This window comes from Mus caroli, chromosome 6 (genome assembly GCF_900094665.2).
Source record: "Mus caroli chromosome 6, CAROLI_EIJ_v1.1, whole genome shotgun sequence".
NCBI classification, from domain to species: Eukaryota; Metazoa; Chordata; class Mammalia; order Rodentia; family Muridae; genus Mus; species Mus caroli.
The window spans coordinates 48,411,815-48,425,410 of NC_034575.1; the positions used below are offsets into that span (position 1 = coordinate 48,411,815).

At 44.7% G+C, this 13,596-nt stretch overlaps 1 protein-coding gene across 1 annotated transcript in view; it reads right to left on the minus strand.

Annotated features, from left to right (window-relative positions):
* Cpvl (carboxypeptidase vitellogenic like) overlaps positions 1 to 13,596 on the minus strand; it is a 108,357-nt gene that overhangs the window by 70,773 nt on the left and 23,988 nt on the right. The window contains exon 6 of the mRNA XM_029478808.1: positions 9,252 to 9,318. Coding sequence (XP_029334668.1) covers positions 9,252 to 9,318 — 67 coding nt within the window. The remainder of the gene's footprint in view (positions 1 to 9,251; positions 9,319 to 13,596) is intronic.

A 13,596-nucleotide genomic window follows, 5' to 3' on the forward strand; every position in this document is an offset into this window, starting at 1 on the left:
TTAAAAAAAAGAAATTCATACAAATGCTAAAAATGTATACACTTAGCAATAGTATTTCTAGGGTTGTATTCTTGTTACATTTGGTAAATAAAATTTACTCTTTCCAAGGAGGAAGACCATGTCTTTTACATAGCAATGTAGTCAGTGGAGGTAAATTTAGCCTAAAAATATCCAGTATATGGAGCCTTCCCGAGAGTCATTGCACATAAGCTATAACTAGGTAAGACATGGAAAAGGATATTATACTTTTAATACACATTCAAGATTTTTGAATTCATGATCCAAACTATTTCCTGTACCCTAAACATGAGTTGGTTAACAACAAACCTCACTTTCCTATATTTTGCAGCTACAAGGAGCTGAGGTCTGTGATGTTAATGGCGTACCTAGCTGGAGTTCTCGCCCCAGGATTGGCTGCTTCCATAGCTCTCATTTCTCCTAGCAAACCACAATTCAGTCAATGGCCACAGTCAATGGCCTGTGGCTCTCAGGTCCCATGCTGGGACCTGTTTGTATCTGTCCTATGCTTGCTAAGCAGAGCACTCAGGACATACAGGACAATGAGATGGATAATCCTATAATTGCTTCTAAAGCTGCCACGTTCTTCAATATTCCTCTGACATTGGCTCTCCTGGTGCTGAGGGTGTTTATCTCATCCTTTGTTCCTAATGACTATCACACACTCCCTTGCTTTGTGTCAGTGTGACAAATCCTTCATTGTCTTGTTCATTAATCATTCCGTTGGCTGAGTGATTCAGGCTGTCACACAGTAGACAATTACAGGATTATTTTATGGGGAATCAACACACTATAGTGAGATTTCTATTATTTTTACATTCCTTGTCGGGGTGTATTTCTTTGTGTTTGCAAAAGCAGACGTCTCATCCTGGAATCACTCATTTCTCAGTTTAACAATTCAATGCCTGTGAAAAACACTTGGGCAGACAACAGGTTGACAAATCAAGTATATTTTATTTCACTTCCCCTGACTTCTGTATATATTTAAAATAGAGCAAACCTTCATATCTGAGGGATGGGGAGTGTCTGCCTTCAGATTAGAAACAGCCTATGGCTGCTTGTGTTATTCCCTTGGACCTGAACATAAGAACACTCACCTTTGGTTCTGAGTTATGTCCTTAATAGGGACAGTGGTGACCACAATTAGAACTCCAGTCTTCTCTGACCTCCCAGGGATGCTCCCCAGTGTGGGAAGCTGAGGACCAGCAAAGCCCCTGAAGTCTGAAAGTTAACACTAGCCCTCCAGCCCCAGATCCAATAATAAACGCTCAGGGCAACATCAAAGCCATTCTGTGAGGGAAAAGGAAAAGTGCTGCCGGGAACAGACATGTTATGTTAGCGTTTGGCAGTGACCTTCGAACAAGGAACTCAGCCAGATAAGCATGTATGGCTCACGCCACAACTCAGGCAAAGTTAGTAATCAACACATCTGGATCCCCTCGGAAGTCCTCTCTGAGATTTAAAGGAGCTGCAGGCTGCCAATTGGAGCGCTGCTTGTGCATAGGACATTTTCCCCATGGTGACTGTCATCACGCTCACCTCCAGCGAGACGGACCAGGGACATCGGGCTGTGTGTGCTTGTACTTGCTTTATTTGCTGGAGCTCAAAGAAGCAATAAAGCTCGAATTCCTCTTCTTTATCAGAAGCAGGGTGGAGTTGAGCTCTCGGTCTTTGGTTTGGCCCAGGGTCTTAACATCATAGCCGCGTGCAGTTTTGATTCTGGGTCTGCAGTCCCTGTGCGTGCTTGCATGGTGCTGGGAACAGTTTCATGGTAACAGTCTGCAGAGGATGTGGTGCACACCTAATTATCCATGTGTGTAAATGTACACTGAGATTCAACGTCACTATGTGTTCCTCTGGATCTCTCCCTTCTTCCATGTTTCAGCAGCGTTCACCGCTGATTTATCTTGTTCCTGTTTCTCAGGTACTGGGAAGCGGGGAAGATTTCAGACCTAAAAACCAAGCTTCATTCAGCTCCTTCAAAGTGGGGGTGAGGCAAATAATAACATTATGTTGGAAAACATTGTGTCTACATAAATGTATGTGTATCCACAGTCTATAATTTTTAAGTAACATTTACCCATATTTCTTAAGTATAGCTTTTTTAAAAATGCAGCTATACTCACTTGCTGGCCTTGCTTCTGCGTATATATTTTGTGGTAAAACTGTAGCTTTATTAATGACAATAACAATAGCTTTTCAAAAACAGACAGCTGCCCTGAACATAGTTTCTTCACTCATAGTTTCTTCACTCATAATTGGACATAGTCCTCAGCTCTGCCTGGCAGAAAAGGTCAGGAGATTTGCAACCTCGGGGGTTGAGCCCCGAAAGATCATGCTGAGCACCCCACCCTGCTCAGGGCATCACCTCATTGTCCCAGTCATTCATCTGGCAAGATGCCTCTTTGAAGAATTCATGGCTGACTAAGGGAACTCTTGTTTCCAGGAGGGAATAAAGATGGCTACCTAGAAAGAGTTGCACGCACGCAATTGGGTGCAGCTCTTCCCAAGCACGGGCTTTGGAGCAGCCACACTCACCTATGGGAAGAGGCCAGAAGGAGCAGGAAAGCATCAATGCCGTGAACAGAACTCTGTATACACACTGAACACACAAAGGGAGTCATCAAAGTGCCAAAAACCAAACCTCTAACTCTACTGGAAGAGCCCAGTCCAGATGAGGCCAACGCCATCCTGACTCCCTCAGCCTTGGGGCAGATGGGATCTCACTTAGCTCAGCACCATTGTTTTCTCTGCAGAGACAGGTGTAACTTCAAACGGTCAGTTTGCAAAACGAGCAAGCAATGCCAGCACCCCAATGTTGTGGTAATCTCCACAACTTCCTAGACATTTCTAGACCGTGCGTCATCTCACCGAGACTGCACTGAAGCAATTAAAAGGGAAGCTTTTTAACAAGAGGGTGATATTATCAGCCATCTATTTCTCTTGAATGTGAGTTTAAAAAGAAAGCAGCAGACTCTACAGGCATAGACATGGAGCAAGACCATTTGGAACTGCAGCCAACTTTTAGTCACACCAAGCCATGCAAAGGTACTTGCTGACTTCTAAACAATAGGCAATTCACTTTTGATACCGAGGGTGTGTCTTTAAAAAAATATATATCACCCACCACTAACAGGGACAGGGACACAAGATACATCCCATCCCATCTTAGTCTGACCTCAGAGCTCAAGTGGAAAAGCCAAGCTTGCTGCCAGGTGACTAGAGATGGATAAAGTCCTTTGTTTGAAATGGAGACTCCAGTTAATTTGACTTGTAAATAATGGGTATGAGCAAAAGAGAGCACGGACCCAGGCTGAGGCCTTTGAGCTTTGTAGACAGAACTTAGAAGGTTGAAGCTGCCTAAGTGGTTTACCTTCGAATTGCTGCCCCCACTCCCCCAGACATCACTAACGGGGTCCCAGTGTTGTGTCTAGACGGCACTATCCGATCCAGCAGGACAGTTCAATTGAGACAAAGCTTATGACTTCTGTCTGTGCGTTCACATTCTTCTCCATGCAACTTGAGAATCAGTAAATACGGACTGATTTGATTTGGATATATTCTTTGAAAGCCGGAGGCCCAACTTGTAAACATTTCCATATGCCCTTGTTCAACTCTTTAGGTTGCAGTTTAAACCTTTATTTTTTTTATAATATTAAACTCATTAAACAGTCACAAATCCGTTTTCAATTCTAAAAGAAAATATTGGCAAGGGCAGATGGATGTAATTGGAAATAGACGTTTGTCATGGACTGAAGAGTTAAACCAGCTTGAACGCTATCTAATAAAATTCAGCAAGTTCCATGGCCTAGAAATAATTGCATTCCAGGGACCTCCAGTCCTTATATCACTTGAAACTTCCATTTGCTCTATAAAACTTTATGATCAAAGCTAAGTCTTTGTGATTAAAACTAGGTCTTGGCCAGAAAGACAGACATCCGAGGAGCTAAGGAGCCTCTTCTCATTCGTATAGAGTTGTAACCCTAGAGAGCTGCAGGGAATAGGAAAGGGGGTGTCAGACTCCATTCCAGGAGAAGAGGGTCAGAAGAAGAGAGTTCCGGGACATGATTTGGTTTCCAGAAAACACCTCCCCACACAAGGCTGTATAACCCACAGCCAATGTCAGCATTCCAATCCTTTGCCCTGGAGTCCCATCAGTAGGTCCCAGTTTTGCAGCTTTCCTGCTTTTTGGCTGGGAACCTTAATAAGGCAAACCTAGCCTAAGTCTCAGTCACTTCATCCTTAAGATCGGGATAATTATAAGAAAGCTGTCGGGATTAAAGAAAGCAATGAATTAAACAGTACTCAGTAAGCGAGGGGCTCGAGGCTGCTGTGCGTCCAAATCTAAGCGATCACTCTTATGATAAAACACCCAAACACAACGTTCTTGAAGCTACCTTCTAGGCCCCCAATTCATCAAATCCAAGAACTCGGGGGCTGATGGAGGCTGACACAGAATGACTCTTGGCCTATCACTAGCATGTTTCCCCCACTCCACCTCACAGGTCACCCTATCACTTGCACATGAGTGCTTGTGAGTCACCTCTTATAAAAAATGGGTCAGCACTTAATTCAAACATAAATATGTTAAGAGAAAACACACTGGGTAGGATCTAGCTGATCTTCTCTGATGAACGGTGACAATCCTGACAGAGAGGGAAGGTGTGTGGAGAAATAAACCTGAGTATGAGGTTACCAGGGTGAGAAGAAGACGGAAGATGAGTAGGAGGCTGTCCGAGGTGGTAGACGGGGGAGTCTCCAGGGACTTGGACAGGAGATAGGGACAATGACAGGGAGATGAAAAGCACCGAGGAGAAATACTGCTGATAGATTTATTGTATCCAACAACAGCCTTTCATGAAGCCACTCTGTAACATCCATTTAGCATGCGCTTAAAACTGAATAAGAAAAAATAATGAAACAAGCAAGACTTTCATATGCTGGGGTGCCCCTTCAGCCCATCAGTTGTCTTCAATGACATTGTCCAACACCATGCTCCCAAAAGGATTTTCCAATGCAGATGAAGATAAACTACCCCCGTTCAACTTACTAACTTACACTAATTAACTAATGCATAAGAACCTTCAAATAAGGTTCTGCCTGTACTTGGTTCTCAATTTACCTATGGCTACAAACCTACTTATAAAGAGAATCCACCCTTTCATGCTATGGGGAAGAGATGCCCAGTTTTCAGCATATGCCCCACCATCTTGGAAGCATCTCCATTCCAAAAACCACTCACATCATTGAGTCTTTGCCTGGACTGATATATATAGCCCATGCTCAAAGAACAATGGGCAGACCCCCTTCATCCTGCCACCTGCCTCTGTTTCAATGAGGACTGTCTTCCTTGAACGTCCAGCCCAGCCTGTGGATGCTGGAGAGGGTTCTTCTACACTGTGCCGATGTCCCTAGAACAAGAGCTGTTTCATGAATAGTTACAGGCTTGGGAGGATAATGCTTAGAAAGAAAGCTAATCACAGGAATTAAACACAGCTTGTTTCTTTTTGAAGTATTTTTTTCCTGCCTCAGGGAGGGTGATTTACAGACACATTTGTCTCTCTTTAGAGAAAATTAATTCCAGTTGGTATTCTGGGCAGAGAGGAAAAAAAAAAAAACAGAAAGAAAAGAGAGACGAGGCTTCTCCCTTGTCCTTCATACCCGAGGTAGACCTAAGCTGCTCTCCCTGGGATGCCTTGCCAGTCGAGTGTGGGTGGATCCTCACACATTCTGCTCCCTATAAAACAAATCAACCAAACTTCTAATACCATCATCAAGGTGCCTTCATCTTTTAGGCAAAGCAAATGCTTTTAACTCTGGGAAATGGAGCACAGTAGTAGAGGACTGGTTTATCATGCTCAAAGCTCTGATTCGTTCCCTGGACACACACACACACACACACACACACACACAGCCAAAATAACTCAAGGGAACAAGCAATGCTATAGACCAACAATGAGCAAACAGAGCTTCTATAAACACTTTCATCCCAGTCTGTATGCCAAGGGCCATAGGCTTTGTGCCCTAATGGAGGCAGCAACTGCTGGATGCTCTCTACAGTCAGTCACTATTTGAAATATCTAAGGAGGATTATCTAATTAAACACTCAAATGGTGCTATGTAATCACTACTATTATCATTCCCAGACTCTTTTAGACCATTGCCAGGGCTCTGAACGCTTGCTGAAGACCCTTGTGCAGGCTGCCTTCATTCCTGGCACACAAATGCAAAAGGTGCTAAACATTTCTTGCATTTATCCAATATTTTTCAAGGCTGAATCTACAAATTCAGTGGTGTTCCTTGTGACTCCCTAAGAAGGAAAACAAATGAGCTTTCAGGAAAGGAAGGTCTTTCGATTAACAGTTTGGGGAAGGGCTGGAGAGAGACAGAAGTTTGTATTATGTTCTAACTTCAGGGACATGGAGATGCCGTAAGAGTGAGCCTGGGTGACTGCCACTGACCATGTAATAAACAAAGCAAAACAGCTGTGGAGGTTGATTTCAAAACTAACCACTGCGGTTGCAAGATAAAATACAAAAAGACTCAGCGAGCTTAGTGACTGGCCTGGAACCACCCAGTGAGACCCAGCTCTCCAATTATCAACACAGGATTCCTCTACCATTCCAGGTCTCCAATTATCATGCCAGAACTCTATCTTGTCCATGAAAAGACAAACAAAACAGAGCTGTGAGACTGGGGAAGTAGGGCATTGCTACTTAGCGTTTTTTTCTTTCCAAAAAGGTACATGGCTGCAAGAGCAGGCATCTCCATCTTGTAGCCTGAGGGCTACGTGTGGCCAGATGCAGAATCATAAACATATTTAACACATGTGATTTCACGTTTGCTTTTGTTGTTTTGCTTTTGTATTGTTGGCTTGTTTCTATAACCCACTTGTATCATTTTCAGCTGTGAACTTTGGGGATGACATAGTGTCCCAGTGACGAAAGGTTGGATATGCATGGACAGACCCACTGTGCTCTTCTGAAGCTGCGGTCCTGTGGTTACTGCCTCTCTGCCTACCTTTCTTCCTCCTGTTTATCCTCCTTTATCTCATGGATGGCACAGGCTTCTTTAAGCATCCTGGCAGCAAAGCATATAAAAAGAAAATCTTTTTTTTTTCCCACACACATTTGGAAATGACATGCCTAAAAACCACAAGGCACAAATAAAAGAGACAAGTCAAAAATTTCCTCCAGGATTTGGCAGCTCTGCTGAGCATCATGGTTAACGACATTGCCACATTATTTGTTAGACAAGGAATTACACATTGAGCAGACCCATCCTCTGCTCAATGGGGAAATGCATGACTTCCAGGGTTTCTATAAAATGACAAGGGTGTCACTTCCTGCTCCTCTTCCAACTCGCCTCTGAAAACGCTCAAAAGGCAAAGAACAGCAGGAAGTGTTCCTGATAGAGGGACTGAATGTGATTTGATACTGAGCAACTGAGTATTAAAAAAAAAAATTATAGAATGCTAAACCATCTTCTCTGACAGCTTAGAAAAAAGGGAAGACAGGCTCAAGAAATTCCTGTCTCATGAACTCGCCATTCACTAGGAACTTAGCCTGTTTTTCTCTTTCAGTCCCTTAACGTGCCCATCTGTGAACTACTTGCCCGGCATCCTTCCAGCCCTTCCTCTGGCACCATCACTTGGACCTTCCTGTGAAAATCAGTCATTCCAGAGTTAAGCCTTATGGCTGAGAGGTTGACTGGCCCAGCAGGATCCTTCCTCCCAGTGCACCCTTAGACGCTGATCTTCATTCTAACCCTCTGGCCCAAGTTATTGGTCCCCAAATAGGATGGGACCTAAAGAAACCCTCAGAGATTCGAGAACATGGATAGACTGGTTGGTGAGTTAGACGTGTGGCATGCAGGAGCTGTCTAGTATGAAAAACACTTGCCTGGGGATGAATTGAGACAAGATCCAGGGACAGACCAACAGAGAGCAAGAGGCTAAGCCCTGGTGAAGGAAACATGGAAGGTTTTTGTTGGGTATTGTAATGATGGAGTCAGTCATTCTGAAGTCATTCAGAGTATAAGCTGGGAGTGTGGACAGGTGCCCAGGAGGAAAACTTTGCTGCTGCAAGTCTTGCTCCTTAGTGTAAGAGAAGGCACATGCAGACATCAGTGGAGGAGAGAACTGGATAAGCCTGTGGTGGGAATCAGAGTCACAGGACTAGCCAGAGTCACAAGGTCCGAAAGAGCTATCATCTCCCTCGCAGCAATGAGCACACTCTCAGTGCTCCAGGCCTGGCTTTTCAATGCCACTTTCCACTGGAATGAGCCAGAGTCCCTAGAAGAAAGGATTGATCTCAGGAGGGCGAGGGATATACAGGGTGCTTCCGAGTCCAATATCTGTGATAAAGGGAAAATGCTCAAAAATTATCAAACCTGTCAAAAGACACACATACACACACACACACACACACACACACACACACAGCACCAGCTTGAAGGGCCTTTCACAGAGCAGAGGAAGAAGATGCATCCTAAGTAATCAATTTTGATAGATCCTATAGGAATATCAACGCCTGGGCCCAAGGGGATGCACATGAACACAGAGAGGAGACAGACTAGATCAGCTCTGGAGGAGAAGGTGGGACGATATGCATACAGACACAGACGAGGACACTGCCATTTTATAACGCCCATTTTAGTCAGAGTAGACATGTCTCATCAACTGATCTAAAACTGTTGTGAGACAGATTGGGGAAAGAGTCATTCGTATGGTTATGGATTCCTATGGAATATGAACAGAAGCAGGTGTCTAGCCAATGCCATCTTAATCTAGTAATCAAGTTTGCCATCACCCTAGAGGCCAAGGGCTATGCTGTAGCTCATGCTGGGATGCCTAAAAGCATGCAGTGTTATCCAGTTGGGATCCTCAGTGAACCTGATCTCTGAGGAGAGAATAAGATGAGTTTGGAATATGGAATGTATTACTACAGACACCTGGCTCCCACTTAAAGTCACTGATATAAAATACAATAGCAAAAGCGATGAATCCTAGACCATACTCACCCATTGCACACATCCCAATACCTGAACCTTGACTGATCCCAGACCGACACCATTGTTGCAGAGGCTACTTGGGAGATGATTGGGAAATTATGAAAGTGGACCAGATCCACACTAATACACACACGACTATGCACATGACTGCTGTAGCTGTCACCATACAGTTCAATCTTCTTGCTATCCGAGGCACGCAAGAAAATGAGACATCAACTCACCTCGCCAGTGATGTAAAAATCATTCTTTGCATACTCAGGAAACAACGTGAAGAACTGAATCAGGGTGCTGCAGAAGAGAGAGCATAGAGATTGGTTGGAGGAGGCAGAGTGGCTGGCTACCACACCTCACCAGCTGGGGGCATGTACGCTGATGGAAAGAAGATAGCGTTGTGTTGTACACTCCTCTGGTTTTCAGTCCAGAGTGGCTAGTAATACTACATTCCACGGGGATGGCCAGGCAAAGCAAATAGGTCGCTGATACTGCCATACTAAGAGGTATGGACACTGCACACCAACACTGGCAATTTGGAAACTTGCAACTGCCACTTAGGGGGTCATCTGGCTGCTGAGGCGGCTTTGTGTCCCTGGTGCCAGCTTCCACATATTGTTTAACAATTTTCATGTAAACCTTATGAGGGACATCACTAGGCCAGCTTTGTGAGAGGAACTCGGAAGTTCAATAGTTTAGTAACACACCCACTGTGAGCGAGCAATGGACTATTGCTAAAGGAGCTCCCAGGATGCCAGGGCTTTAATAAGATCACCATGCTGTAAAAGAAAAGGAGGAAGAAGAGGAGAAGGAGGAGGGGGAGGAGGAGAAAGAGGAGGAAGATAATGAAGAAGGGAGAAGAAGGGAGGGAGGAAAAGAAAACAGCCAGAATTGCATAATCCCATGGCCACTTCAGTACATGTTCCTACTGTAAGTGTTCAGTAATATGTTCTAGGATTGAGATAAGTCAGCAGGGCATTCAGAATAGAGAAAAAGACTAGCTGGTTTTTAAATGTCTTTACCAAAGTCATTCCAAAAAGGAGACCAGAAAAAAAAAAAACCCTCATAAAACTCAGGCACTCTAGGAATGTCTTGACCTGCACTGCAAGGCCTGAGAAAGCCAGGCAGAGCTCTGGTCCCAGCTTCCTGCTGAGGGACTAAAAGTCATGAACCTCCCAGGGAAGATGAAAGACAAGGAGGCTCTGAAAAGCCAGGAGTGGGAGAGGGTTCAAGGGTTACAGAGAGGAAAACTCAATCATTATGACCAGCACCATCCCTGCTAGACTTAATTTTCAAAGGTTCCGTAAAACCCTGTGTGAAATACTGCTGTAGGCTTCGGTGCACTCTCTGTTATTTATAGTAGCTTTGGGGAACTAAATTTGCTGCATGTTCATAGTTTCCACGTTAGGACTGGCAGTGAGCGGGCTTTAGAACAAGGGTAAAAATAGGAGTTCGGTCTCCACCCTCCCCTCAGCGACCTTCAGGCTAAAAACACTTCCCTTCTCTCTTCCTGCTGTTGGAACAGCACCGGCTCATTACCTTATAGCCTATGTCCTTGGTATTCAGTGGGGAGTCCTTAGGCTTGACAGGTCTAGCAAATGAAAACTCAAGGTATCCTATTAAAATTGAAATTCAGATAAATAACAAATAATCCTTTATAAATATGTCCAAGTATTGTGTAGAACATACTGTGTGTGTGTGTGTGTTTATGCATGTGTGTATGTAGATGTATGTGGATGGGTGTGGGTGTGTACGTGCGTGGGTGTGAAGCCAGAGGTCTGTGTTGGCTGTCTTTTTAAACACTTTCCACCTTTAAAAGATACTTATATATAAAGAAATAGTCATTGTTTATCTGACTTTCAAATAAACTGGGCATTCCATGCTGTTTCTGGCCACCTAATTTGAAGAAGATAATCTCTCAAGTTACATCTGCCTGGAAAGTGCCTGCGTAGCTGAGGTTTCTGAAGCAAGAGCTCACACAAAGGAGCTATTACTGATTTAATCTCACAGTTACAGTCTTTCCATGAACTGAGTATTTCCTCGGAGTCTTTGGTAAATGATTCTTACACAGCAGCGAATTATGAAAATGGTAAATTTAGTAGCCGGAGCCACACACATGCCTCGCTCATCTAACTGTACTTAGGTCAAGCACTGTTCCAATGACATAGTGAGGTTCTGCTTAAAGTAAATCAGGACTCATGCCTGCTTTCATTTCACAGTTTAGCATAATGTAAGTGTTTGTGATGCACAAATGTGCATGTGATTTATTCAGGTATGAACATTGCCTGGCACAGAAATCCTGTATCAGGTGACTCTATTAAAAATCCCTGCTGGAACTCTGCCAAGGACTTCCCCATAACGGAATTTTAGTGAAAGGCTATTTGGTTGAAGAATGATCCACCACTGAGGAAGGAGCCAATGGGAGAACACTACTCCTCAAGTGACTTTTGGGAAAGGTCCTTTGATGGATGTAGGGCAGAGACAGTGAAGAAATGATCGCGTCCAACAGAGCTGGTGGCTGCTAGAGAATCTGGTCAGTTCTGGTAGAGTGGAAGCAATATGAGTGAGCTCCAAAGACATCAGGGGCTCAGGACTCTGCGAGAGGTCCCTAGTGATAAGGGTTTGGATCTGAGCTCCAGAGCTCCAGAATTGAAAGTTCAGCCCCTAGGCTTGGAGGTGGGGCTTTAGGGAGGTACCTGGCTCCTAAGAGCTCTGGCTTTAGGAATGGATTAATCCACATGTGGATTTACGGCTTGATGGGTTATTGAGAGATGGAAACTTCAGGAGGCAAGGCCACACTGGAAGAAGAATGTCACCAACAAGCCTCTTTGAAAGGACATAATTTGCCTTGGCCTCTTCCTCTTTCTCGTTCTTGACATCCCCGCAGTCAGGAGGTGACAGCAGTTTTGTGTCACCTCCATTCAACTCCTAGAAGCTCAGGAGCTCTACCAGGCCATGAGCTCTGGGAGGCCAGGGGCTGTGTGCTGCCTGCTTCTATGTCACCAGCTCCAGGAATACATCCAGTGATCAAGGGAGACAGTGGGACAGAAGCACCAGGCAAGAAATCCACATCAAAGAGAGCAAACTGACGACCTTTCATTCACATTTTTCTAAGCTGAGAGCCGCCTCCTGCCATAGCTCAGCGGCATCCTCTATGGTGTGTGTGTCTGAACGTGAGCAAAAACGTCCCTGAACACAAAGAAAACCACTAGAAACACGAATGCTAAATGGCTCTTTAGGAGGCCATTCCTTCCAGGCCAGGCTCTGCTCACAGAAAAATAGAATTTCATCTTCAGGGGGGAACGAACGGGGGATGGGAGCTTCCAAAGGGAGAAGAAAGATCTGCTCTTTAAACCCCAGTAGCCCATTTACTAGTTCCAAAGCAACCTTCTTATTGCAAACACCCATCTGGCAAGCTGGAGAGAAGAATGTGGTCACAAAGGGAAACGAATAGTGTAAACTGCAAAAGAAACAGCTGAAATCAGTTTTCTGCACTCCTCTTGATTAGCTATTTTCCAGTTCTAAGAGCCCGAAGCAAAGGAAACCGAAACAGCTATAAACAACGGCTGCTTTGAAACCCGTCCTCTTTCCATGTCATGCAAGAGGAGACAGACCACATGTCATCAGTGACATCCACACACAGGGTCAACCGCTGGCTGGAAACATCCTTGCTTCCTCATTGGGGGTGGGGTTACAAAACTCTGACTTTTGAAGGGTGAACACATGTCATTAGTGTTTGCTAGTTACACAAGGAAGCCAAAAGACGCTTGTAGTGAGGAGTGGGGGTAGGTGTTCAGCCAGGAGGACTGTGTCCTTGGTGGTGCTGGGTGCTTGAGTAGGCTTCTGAGGACAGGCACCATGGTCCTGCCTGTGCAGGGAGAAAGCACTGGAAGTGAGAAGCCGAAGTCGCTCCCTCTGGGAGGATCAGCTATTATGTCCCAGGAAACACTGCACCTGGGTGTAGAGGTGTAAGAACCGAAGTAACCCTGACGGAAACGGAACCCAAGGGTTGAAATCTTGAGATGTGGGAAATCAGAGAGCAGCCATACTCTTTTCTGGGTCAGCAGAGGGAAAGAAAGAGATGTCCTTGGCAGGAAACAAAGACCAGGAAGCCACCAAAAGCCCTGTCCCTCAGCCCTCTGTCTGATCAGCCAGGGAGAAAGAAAAGCAACTGGGAAGGCTTTGTTCCTGATCAGATACCCTTTCTCTTGGCAGCCCTGCTGGATGCCAGGTTTGCTCACTGGGTAATCAGCAGAGTGGGTGGGTGAGACTGGACAGGAGGAGACTCTAGGAGAGTCCCATAATGCGTTCAAGGGTGCTTGGGAGCTCTGAAAGAATTCAGACTTGTTCTTAGCTCGCAATTTATAGCTTGGAAAAAAAATTGAACAAATAAAAAAGGTCAGCTTAGTTTTTAAAAACATACTAAAAATAGATGTTAAGAATGCAAGAAAATGAAAGGAAAATTTATGTGTATATACTTTAACCAAGCTCACAACTTTACAACCCCAACACACACACACACTCACACACACTCACACACACACACACTCACACACACACTCACACACACACACT